Raw genomic sequence first — 11,873 nt, 5'->3', positions numbered from 1 at the left:
CAGCCATTAGGAGGCAGCCATTTTGCCACTTGCTGTCAACTGAAAATGACATCATGGTGGCCTATTTCCAAATTGAACACCCAATCAAATAATCACATCGTATTTCTTGTGGCCAGGTTAAATAAAATCCCTTTCCTGCTATTTGAGGAGAGCGATCAAATAAACACCTGCGATCGTCTTCGGTTGATAAAATAACAGTTCTTACACTTTATTTCAGGAAATATTCCAAAATCCTCGTCTCAAATGATTCTTTTAAATAGTCATCAGGTACTCTCTGCAGTTGAGTCAATAAAGGCCCCAGGCTAGTTTCTGTGGAAACGGTTTAATAGTCTTCTCTCACATTGATGCCTCAATCTAATAAACACCCGTTATCATTTGTAATTGAGAAAATACAAGTCCCTAAATCCGATTTGAAGATTTCTTTTTTACTGCCCTCCTCTCAATGTCTCCTTCATTAACTTTACTCTGTTTCACCTGGGACCAAGTAGTCCATTTCCCCATGCGATTTCTCCCCAAAAGGTCACAGAGGGTGCTGGAGTCTCTCCCAGACCTCTTCAGGTAGTAGATGGGGGACACCCTGAACTGGTTGCCAGTTAATCGCAGGGCTCACAGAGCAAAACATCCATTCACACACACACAACCGCACCTAGGGAACATTTAGAGTATTCATTCAGCCTGCCATCCATGTTTTTTGGAATGGCAGAGGAAACCAAAGTACCCAGAGAAAACCCATTGCAGAAGTTTATTTTTCACTTCACTGCAGTACAAAAGCATGCTAGATACGCAATCCTTGAACTTAAGGAGAAAATTACATGCCATATCAAAGATCCTCCATTTATTGCCCACTTTTAATGCAGTTTGGCGCAGGATCGGATATATCGATAGTCTGGTTATATCGATATTTTTTCCGAGAATATCGATATAACGAGACTTGACTGTATTTCCACAGTCTGATGGGGAAGGTGGGGGGGGGTGACAGGAAGTGAGTACAAGAAAAAAAAGTAAGATTAGGAGAGAGCTTACGGTCCATAAGCCACATGGAAATGCGATGCTCGTCCCTTGTCTATCTTTGCACAGATGCGAGGAATACAAAAGGGGCATAGGATGCGAAAGTAACCGAGATACAATGATGAATGGAAGGAGGAAGAGGAACGACATGCTGTGGAGTGGCCCTGGAGATGCAGCCACAAGAGAAGCAGGGAATTATGGGAGTGCAAATTAAATTACACCGGAAGAGAAGCTCAGGTCTGAACCTGCAGGGAAAAAAAACGAGGGGAGTGGGGTGTCTTTGTTTGTGTGTGTGAATTAAAAGGTGTAAAGTGTAGAAAAAATGGGTTCGTATCATGAGAAACATTAAAGGACAATTCAAATGACTTCGACTGAGCGTATTTTACAAAGATTCCACCGCATATAGCTATATTTTACCTTTTAAGACTCACATTAAATATTCAGGAAGTCTTGTTTTTGAGTTGATGACGATTCCTGACGTGACGTCACCGAGGGAACGCCCCTTGACCGAGAAAGCGAGACACAATGCATTTCAGGTATTTTGTTTGGTCTGAAAACTTCGTGTTGATGGCGAAATTAGAACGGAAAACACATAAATAACGTGATGGTGAATCATTGTGTGTTGCACCAAGACTACTATTTGATAGTAGTTGACACAAATTCCCAGCAGACAAATCAGCCCATTTGCAACGGAGCTTGGGCGCCATCTTGTGCATTTTCTGGGACGCTACTGACGGCTCGAATTGATACGAGTGGACTTCTTTAATCGATTGCAAACATTTATGCTTTCCTCTTCGGAACTATTTGAATCATATTCATAACTGGACGAGTGACAAGAAAGCATCTTCTCCGAATCTGAAGCCATTGTTTTGATTCCAGAGCAAGGCAAGACATCCTGGCGTGACGTCAAGAACATGGGGGCGGGACCTTCTGAAACTCGCTATTTCCGGGTTCATTTTGAACGACTTCTGGGACACTTTAAGACATTTTTATTAGTGTTTTGCATTTGACTAAAAATATAAGCCTGCATGTTTTGTGGTATTTTTAAATGCTATAAAACGTTTTTCTGATGTCAGTTAGGAAACCAAAAAAATGGTGTCGGTTGTCCTTTAACTATTTGACCAAAATGAGACCGGCATCAAGACAACTATTTCACAGGAGAATGAATAGCTATAATTATCATATCAAGTGGCGTAATGTATTTATTCTCTCACTGGCAGAGTGCTTCTTGAAAGGAGCAACGGTTTGTCATGCAGTCCCGGGGCGCCACCATTTCTCAAAGGTCACTCGGACACAAAGGCCGATTAGCAATTCAGATTGGGCCAAAAGGGCTAAAAGGCAGTCGTGGCACTGCCTGAGACTAATTGCATTAGCAAAGGCTAGCGGTTCTGATTCGAAGACATGAGGAGAAAGCAGCAAAAGGCAACGTTATATGAGAGAGGTGTGTGTGTGTGTGTGTGTGTGTGTGTGTGTGTGTGTGTGTGTGTGTGTGTGTGTGTGTGTGTGTGTGTGTGTGTGTGTGTGTGTGTGTGTGTGTGTGTGCACGTAGCGCAAGATAAGAGATGTCGCTCAAGCAAGCTATATGTGGCACAAAGAGTAACACTGCAGCAAGTTTCTTCTCTTGAGCTAACAGGTTTTTTTAACTCATTCACTGCCATTCGCGAATTGCTTCGGGAATTGAAAACATGACGTACAGCGCCATCCTCGAATTAGTTAGTTAGCTTGGCCAGCATTTGCATTTTTTCCATGTTAGCGCTTTGTTCCAGCTTCAGCTGTTGTGAAAGCGCTGTATAAACCAATATGTATACAGCCGCCCTCATTTCAACCTCAGATAACTCCAGACCTATATAATTTAGGAATTGACTATTTGATGCAATACAGCTACATATATCAATATGCCTTTCTTGATACTTGCACTATGTACAGTTTTTTTTTTATGAAACGGTTTTGCACATTTACAGTATACAGTTGACATTTTTATTTTACTATGCTTAGAATATCTTGTTTTTTGACCCTTTCACCCCCTCCCCCACCCCTTTCAAATTGCTGCTGTGGACTACAAATGTCCCCATTGTGGGACGAATAAAGGTTTCTGATTCTGATGAAAGAAAAGAGCCTAAGGTTTCTTACGCGGCATTGAATGTTTATGTAGTCCGAAAACTCAATATTTTGTGAGTTCTGCGTAAACTCTCAGTCGTACAGGAATGGTCCATCGATGAAAAGGTTTCTTCAGCCAACATCTGTATTTCTTTGAAGGTGTCGGACGTTTTCACTTCTTATCCAAGAAGCTTCGTCAGCAAACTAAAGTCTTACTGGTAGTTCCGGCCCTATACGATGATAATGAGGTGATACCAGGGCAAATTGGGCAATCAGGCCAGTCGTCAGTTAGGACAATAGAAGCAATCAGTGGAGCCGCAGGGGTTAGTCCTCTGCTCCCCCCAATCTGAGAGCAGGGACCAATCATAGCAGAGTCTGGCACCGCCACGTCTGGACAGTAGGGATATACATATAGGGCCGAAACTACCAGCAAAAAGACTTTAGTTTGCTGACGAAGCTTCTTGGATAAGAAGCGAAACGTCCGACACATTCAAAGAGGTACAGATGACGGCTGAAAAAACCTTTTCATTCTGGAATTGAAGTGACAATAACAAAAACCCTGGCGCTGGAGTGGACACATTTTTGCACATCTGGCAGTGAATTAGTTAAAACGGCCTCTTGTGGGGCCTGGTTTGAAGCTAGGTGGACAGCTAGAAGGCCACAAATGGAGTGAGTGGGCTCTCAAGACTGGAGACATGGCAAAGAGTGTCTGCTGCACACTAGTTGGCCAATGCACAAAATAACAAGACAAAATGTGCAACTGAAAGACACTGCCAGCTTCATTTCTTGTCAGGAAAGACCAAAAATGCAAATATCCTGACATAACCACCGGTTGCTATGGTGACCATGAACCCACCCCCTCAAGTCCACTCGTGTGAGTGTGCGTGCGTGCGTGTGTGCCTTACCTTGCATTCCTCCATGCACGTCCGAACCGAGTACGCGTCCGTCTCGTATTTGCGCACCAAGAGCTCGAAGTCCCGGTAATTGTCCTCCGCTTGCCGGTCAAGAAGCTGATAAGCCCGGACGCACTCTCCGCATCCCGGCGCGTCCGCCCCCATGGCCATATCCAGGGTGCAATTGATGTCGCGTGGACTCGTAAACCCGTAAAACAAATCCAAAAGTGAGTAGGAATTACAAAAAGAAAGGTACAAATCGCTCAGGTTCACGTACGCCAACTGCGTCCCATCTCCCCCCGCCAGGCCCAGGCACACGGTGTCCGCGTCCGTGAAAGTGAAGCAGTCTTTGGACACGCTGTCCGGGTGACAGGTGTCCATCCGCCACAGAGGTTCGGTAGAATTCCCTAAAAAAATAGCATTTTGCTCTCTGGCGTGGTGGTGGTCAGGCGGTGGTGAAGATGGGGATGACGGTGGTGGCGGCGGCGGCGCCTGCGGGAGCCAGTGGAGCGAGTGAGGCTGCTCGCCCGTCTCTCGAATCGCCAGGCTCCCCGGGCCCGAGCGCCGCTTGTCCCTGGTGCGGGCGAGCGTGGCCTCGGCGCAGAACCACAGGTGATCCGAGAGCAGGACGGTGATGAAGAGCAGCGAGGCCAGCGACAGTCGCCATCTCTGGGCCCGCTCCGACTCGGTGGATGGCTTCTCGGTCCCTCGGGGTGCGAACCAGTATTTGACGCCTTCGTCATGCTGTCGACGCATCCAAGCACCCCTGGTCATATTTTAGGAGAGTGCTGCCCTGGCCGACTCCACCGCGGGGGCTGCTCTGTCTTAATACTCATTGACTTTGGCGGACTCGGCTCGGTTCTCCGCAAGGTGCCGTTGCCTTCGCCGGTGCGGGGCGCTGCTCGGTTGGCGCCCGCGGCAATCGCTTCGATTCCGGTCCAATAAACAAACCCACCCGCGCGCGGATTAAGCTTGCCGCAACCTCCGCGGCTCCCCGCGGGGGGACGTCGTCCTCTTTGACCGCATGACGGGTCCGACCGTCCCTACCATCTTTCCCTCCTTTCTTTCTTTCTTCGCGGCTTGTCCTCCCTTCGTTTCTCTCTTCGCCTTTGATTGTGTTTCTCCTTCTCCTTCTAATGCTGTTGATGCGGCCGCTTGGGCGTCTGCCGCAGATAGTGCACTCTCTCACTCAAGTGAAGCGGCCGGCCCGCACTGGCCGGTCTCGTGGCTGCCTGGATGCCGAGCGTGAATCCTTGAATCCCGTCTCTGGCTGGCCGTTGTCATCTTGGAGCGCGTCTAAGTTGCCGCCATGTTCGCCTGGAATCACTTTTTCGGAGAGGACAGGCTGTTTGCGTCATCTCCATCGCTGCGAGAGCTCCATCGTTGCGCAGTGGCCGAGCTGCTTATTGCCTATATGCACACGCAGGGGTGGGGGGGGGGGAGGAGTGGGAGAGATGGGGAGTGGATCAAGGAGGAGGGTGAGTACACAGGTACTCATATAAAAGGACGTTTTAACAAATATTTGCCTTGCATTCAATGAAGGCTTGGTGATTGGGCCCAAGATATGACATTGCATCGTTTCTTTAGTTGCACGAAACACAGTCAAATTCTCTCTCCAACTACATCGATGGCCTTGTGCACGTTTCCAAAACAGTCACACCTGTCATAGTTCCAGATAATCGTTGAGAATTTGATTAAAAGGTGTAAGGAAGTAACACGCTGTCCAGAAAATAAAATGCCTTATTATTTTAATGTTTAAAGTGCAAGTACAGATACATTGGCGTACGAACTTAATTGGTTCCCAGAAAGTATGTGTAAGGCAAAAAGTGTGTATTCCAAACATTAATTTCCCATAGGAAACCATTAAAATTGGAATAATCCGTTCCCGGGTTTCCATAAAATATAGTTTTTAACAAAATAAGCCTTAAAACTACACACAATATACCTTATTTTATGTATAATAAATGTGCTAAGGTATTGTAATTCAAGAAATAAACTGTACTCTATAATAAAGTCGTTTTATTTACCTTTGTAATGGTCGTTGATGGCTTATTGCATAAAGTGTTTCAACGATGCAAGCAGACACACTCGAAACATCATTAATAGCTGATTACCTTGCTTGTCTTTGCATTTCAAATTGAACTAATGGCTAGTGCGGGTTATTTGTGGAGCCTGATCGATGGGATATTTTAACCTTGGAGTCTACACTCTGCCTTTTAACTATCAATAAAGTTGAAACAAGTCCAAATTTCACTGTCTTTTCTATCCATGTTCTCACCTTTTCACTTTTGTTTTTTTGGCTTTTGTTTTTTTTCACTGTTATGCGGCGAGACAGCAAGCAGGTGGAAAAAAATGATAAAAGTTCACTCAGTCAGATCCAGGAAGGATATTTCGAGTTTTCTTTATTTGAAGTCACAATGGATGTCGGTTCTCGGGGGACCATAACACTGCTCTCCAGGCTGTCTTTTCTCCCTCTTCTTCCTCCCGAAGTGACTTCCTCATGCTGGTTTTAAAGGTGGTACACCTGAGCTTCTGGCCAATCAGGTCCCAGCAGCATTTGGCCATTCCCAGGTGGTTGCAATCACCTTGTCAGAGACAATTAGTGGTTGCGCGACACTACTGTTTTGGATGGGGAGAAATGTGCACCTTTCTCCTATCCAAAATCCAGAAAACCCGAAATTATTTAACATTTCTTTTGGCATCATGACATTCACTTTTTTTTTGTTTCAAGCGCTGTCGTCTCCCTTTCGTGTGTGTGTGTGTGTGTGTGCGTGCGTGCGTTTCTGTTTCTATTTCTGTAACCCCTCCCCCCTCACTGCTGCGTGTGTCCAGCTGCGTGTCTCGTCCCTCCTCTACCAAGGATGTTGACCAATCACGTGCGGCTTTAACCGAAGACTGGGTGGAAGACTAGCTGGCTTGACGCACTCAAGCCAGCTAGTCTTACCTGTACGTGCTGTGATCTGGACGGATGGCGACGCGAGCCTCATTGGAGGCCTCATTGAGATGCATTTCAGAGCACCAGATGTTGATGGCAGAGGTCAGGAAGTGGGCAGCACTCGTTTAGAAGTGGACTAATCATCATTTTCAGAGACAGATTTGGCATCATTCCTCTCCATGGGAACATTTGATTGAAGACTGAAGATGATCATTAGAAAACAAACTTCGACTGATTACTGAGCCAAACAAGGATAATAAACACCCTGGCCTGTTGAACTAAACGTCATAGCACATGTGTGTAAGTCCAGTGATACCTCGGTTTACAAACCCCATGGCATACGAACTTTTTGGTTTACGAACGTTAAATTTATGAAAATTTTACCTTGGTATCCAAACGTTTTTCGGGATACACACGGAGCTGCCTCAATGAGTGATGTGTCGTTCGCGAACGAGCCCGTTCTTCTAAGAACAAAATGGCAGCCGACTTTTTTTGTCCTCTATTCCCCGCCTCCAGTCTTCGGTTAAAGCCACGTAATTGGTCAAGAACGCAGCAGTGAGGGGAGGTGGTTTTAACGTTAAAGAGAGAGGCACACGACAATGAGAGGGTTTCAACGTTGATAGTTCAAAGGCAGTGTGTAGACTGCAAGGTTAAAATACATGAATCCCATCAATCAGGCTCCATAAACAACCCGCACAAGCCATCTGTACACCTGATGCAAAAAAACTATCAACCCAGCTAAACAGAACACAATTGACGAGGAATCCAGTGGCTTTGTCGCTTGCACAGCTGAACCGTCAAATGTGTGCTCGCCTTGTAACGAGGAAGTTTATGGACTGGTCATATGTCGCATTGACATTCCCACTCACCCGTTACACATCACATGAATGCTCAAGCTTTGAAGTCAACCCATGTAAGAGAGAAAGCCATTCACGGGGAGTTATCTTCCCACATCTCAATGCATACAAAAGCTGGATCAAAGTTGTTGTTCTTCTCCTGGGTCATGTTCTTCGCTTGAATTGGTCTAAATAGTCAATCAGCGGTAATCGAAATGATGAACAGAAAGATTATTTATTCTTGGAACGGCACAGAGAGAGAAAGAGTGAGTGAAAGGGACCAATGGGGAAGGAGGCTGCTCTTCCCCCAACAGATGTTATTTCTACATTAGCGGGAATGACCTCATTTCAAAAGGAGCCAATCGGCTGTGACTTAAAGGACAACCGACGTCACTTTTTTGTTTCCTAACTGACATCAGAAAAACGTTTTATAGCATCTAAAATACCCAAAACACGCAGTATGATAATTTTTGTCAAATGCAAAACACCAATAAAAATGACTTAAAGTGTCTAAAAACTGCTTCAAAATGACTTCAGAAAGTTTCAGTTTCAGAAGGTCCCGCCCCCTTGTTTGTGACGTCACACCAGGACGTCTTGCCTTGCTCGAGAATCAAAACAATGGCTTCAGATTCGGAGAAGATGCTTTCTTGTTACTCATCCAGTTATAAATATGATTCAAATAGTTCTGAAGAAGAAAGCATACATGTTTGCAATCGATTAAAGAATTTATTCCATGTCATTTTGAGGCTTCAGGGGTGTTGGTCGTCCTCATCAGTGGCAGTTAAAAGGACTCCCAGCACAACCTTTCGGGGTCGGGTCATTGCATTGTACTGCAGTGTATTGTATTGCACTGTATGTTACACCCAGTCAGGTTTGTTTCATCTTGGCAGATTTTTACTCATGGTTTTCTTTGATACTTTGTACTTTTCTGTTCAGAAGACTTTGATGTTTCTTGTTACTCATCCAGTTATGGATATGATTCAAATAGTTCTGAAGAAGATTTTGTGTACAGGTTAATTGTACAGCCACCTATATAAAGAGATTTTAATTCTTCTGCCTGTCATTACATGTCACTGGCATGGCCACTTCATAAAGATACATTATTTTTATTTCTGGCCGCCAACACAAGCTGTGTGTGCGTGTGTTTCTAAGACAAGGCAGGTAGTTGAAATAAAATGTAAAAAAAGATAGTGGAAGGGCAAGAATGTGATGAGAGGCTATATGTGAGAGAGATAGGAAGTGAGTGAGAGAGAGAGAGAGAGAGAGAGAGAGAGAGAGAGAGAGAGAGAGAAAGAGAGAGAGCTATTATGTGTGCTGTGAATTCCAATTGCAGGCCATCACAGTAACTGTAAGCGCTGGCAGACATGACTCATCCACTATTGATGCCGCTGGTGTGTGAGTGTGTGTATACGCCATCGAACCACCACTTATTGAATCATAATATTGCTCAATTATGCTTCTTGCTGTACCAAAAGTTATTCAGCGTAAATAAGCTAAACACCGTTGTGGAATCGATTTAACTCATAATGACCATAATTACCTAAATCCATTTTTTTTAAATGTATCTATTTTTCGGGGGATGTAGGGTTTATTTTGCAATTAATTTTTAACATTTAAAAAAATCAGCTATACATTTACAATTACAAGATTACTGTAAAATCTAAACTGATATATATCATTAAAAAATATCACGTTATTGACTTTATCACTCATTCAGAGCATTAAGTGTTAAATTACTGAAAACTTTATTGACAGTATGCTTGCTTGAAAACATTTTGACCTTGATGTTGTTCATACAAAATACCAAGCCAACAATTACCACAAAGCAATGTCATGCAAAGACAAAGCCAGGTTAGGCTGTTTGCTAACTCTTTTTAGCTAATGTTAATTACCTTTTAAATTACTGAAACTTTATTGACAAGTTACTGGCTGGAAACATTTTGACCTAGGTAGCGTTTGAATGAAATGCCAATCACATCAAAGCCAAAAAAAAAAACACCATAATGCAATGTAATGCAATGACAAGGCCAGGCTAGGCTGTTAACTAATTTTAGCAAATGTCAAATAAATATACCGTTGTGTTTAAGTTTCCAAACAGCCCAAACTTTGGACGGTAACCACAAAAAAACATACATGACAATAAAGCTGTACCTCACTTTACTTCACTTGTTCAACGTCAACTTTAGTGTAAGCTAACATTCACCAAACAAACAATTCAGTGCCTTTCGACAATACTTGAAGTTTACTTCATGTCAGTCAAGCGTATCTTAGGGAATTGTGGGAAATCAAAAAAAAAAGCTATCTTTGTGGCGGGCACTAGGACCAGGCATCTCACCCAGCAGGTGCACAGTGGGAGCATGTTCATGTTAAGAACATTTTACTGCATTTTTCCTTGTTCAAGTCAGATTCACTTGTTAGCAGTTGGAATAAAGACATACTCTAGTCAGTCGTGTGTTCTCCTTCCTCAACTGCTACACTGGTGACCCCGACGTGATCCTTGAGACACTTTATGCAAAAAAGCTATCAACGACCATCATAAAGGTAAATAAAACTACTTTATTATACAGTACAGTTTATTTCTTTAATTATAATACCATAGCACATTTGTTACACATAAAATAAGGTATATTTTGTTTAGTTTAAAGGCGGACCTGGGAACGGATTCTTCTCATTTTAAAGGTTTCCTATGGGAAATGATTTTTTAGGATACACACTTCGCCTTACACACTGTCTGGGAACCAATTAAGTTCGTAAGCCAAGGTATCACTGTAAATACCCAATAAACACACATCTTTACGCTTCATAGTTCGCTTTCTACAAGCTTAACAATTTGGCCTTGCAAGGGTTCTGCCCCTGATTTAGTAGTAGATCGTAATCGGAACTCCTCAAGACCTTCTAATCGAAGGTGTCGCTTCCAACAAAAAGACATCATTACTTCGTCACAGACATGTACCCTGATGTTGACCTTTTCATCAGTGTCTCCTCATGCATGAGCCTTCATGGACATGGCAGTCCTCCAAGATAGCAAAGAGGGGTCGTCACTGCACAGTGGCACATTGAAACTTCATCTTTTCAGTATTACCTTGAAAAATATGCGTAGAGATTGTATCTTTAGGGCAGACGGCACCGTTCTTCCTTGTTTTGTTCTATTCTTTTATAGTATATTGTTGTTTCTATTGAATGCAGAGTGTGTTGCGTTGGCAGGCAACCATTCACTGTTCTATAGCTCAGAGTCCAGACAAACAAGCATTCGCACTAATGGACATTTATAATGACTTTACAGTCTTCAACAGCATGTTTATTGTTTTTTTTTTTTTTTTTTTTGAGGCAGACAATGCCGCCGAAATCTCCCCGTGACGTCCGACGCAAGCGTGGAGAGAACATGCAATCTTCACGCAGGAGCGCCCAAGCCAAGCTTTGAACACTGTGCGGCCCCATTAGTTCATTCATTCATTGGCCATTGAAAATACAGTATAACGTGGGGCGCCATTGCCGACTTTGTTCAGGTTTTGGTGTCGGTAAAACGCTGGTCAGACCTCTGGCAATGTTTTTCCTCCCAAGAGGGGGCTGCATTGCAACTCCTATTACTCCAGACCCATGTAATTTAGGAATTAACTCTTTCTGATGCATTATTGAATGGTTATGTAGTCCTAAAACTCAATATTCTGCGGGTCTTTCAATTTGAGTGAAAATGACAAAAACCCTGGCACTGGCGTGGACATAATTTTTTTGCACGTCGTCTGACAGTGAATACAGTCGATTAATTTATCATCATTGCCAATTTCTATACTAGAGCATCATGGTAGTCCATTGTTGTTTAATCCTCAGCACATCTTCACAAAACCTGCAGTTGTTACTATGATGGATTAAAAAGAAACAATGGAGGCTCTGTAGACAACTGATTCCCGAGTGAGCAACAGTAAACCACTAAAAGTGCTGCCGTGAAAGCTTAGAAAATTCTGCAGCGGCGTTGCAAAAGAAGTCTTAAAGGACAACCGACACAATTTTTTTGTTTTCTAACTGACATCAGAAAAACGTTTGATATCATCTAAAATACCCAAAACACGCAGGCTGATATTTTTAGTCAAATGCAAAACACCATTA

The 11,873-nt window shown here is 43.5% G+C and overlaps 1 protein-coding gene across 1 annotated transcript in view; it reads right to left on the bottom strand.

The window, feature by feature from the left end:
* The window catches only part of nalf1b (NALCN channel auxiliary factor 1b), a 75,077-nt gene extending 69,705 nt beyond the window's left edge, over positions 1–5,372 (bottom strand). Inside the window, exon 1 of the mRNA XM_089002795.1 lies at positions 4,011–5,372. Coding sequence (XP_088858921.1) covers positions 4,011–4,772 — 762 coding nt within the window. The 5' untranslated portion in view covers positions 4,773–5,372. The remainder of the gene's footprint in view (positions 1–4,010) is intronic.
* Positions 5,373–11,873: the final 6,501 nt, after the last annotated feature.

This window comes from Hippocampus bargibanti, linkage group LG08, assembly GCF_051943395.1.
Source record: "Hippocampus bargibanti isolate YZ-2025 linkage group LG08, ASM5194339v1, whole genome shotgun sequence".
NCBI classification, from domain to species: domain Eukaryota; kingdom Metazoa; phylum Chordata; class Actinopteri; order Syngnathiformes; family Syngnathidae; genus Hippocampus; species Hippocampus bargibanti.
Note: the sequence above shows the minus strand (reverse complement) of the source record. Positions and strands in the feature narration are given on the sequence as shown.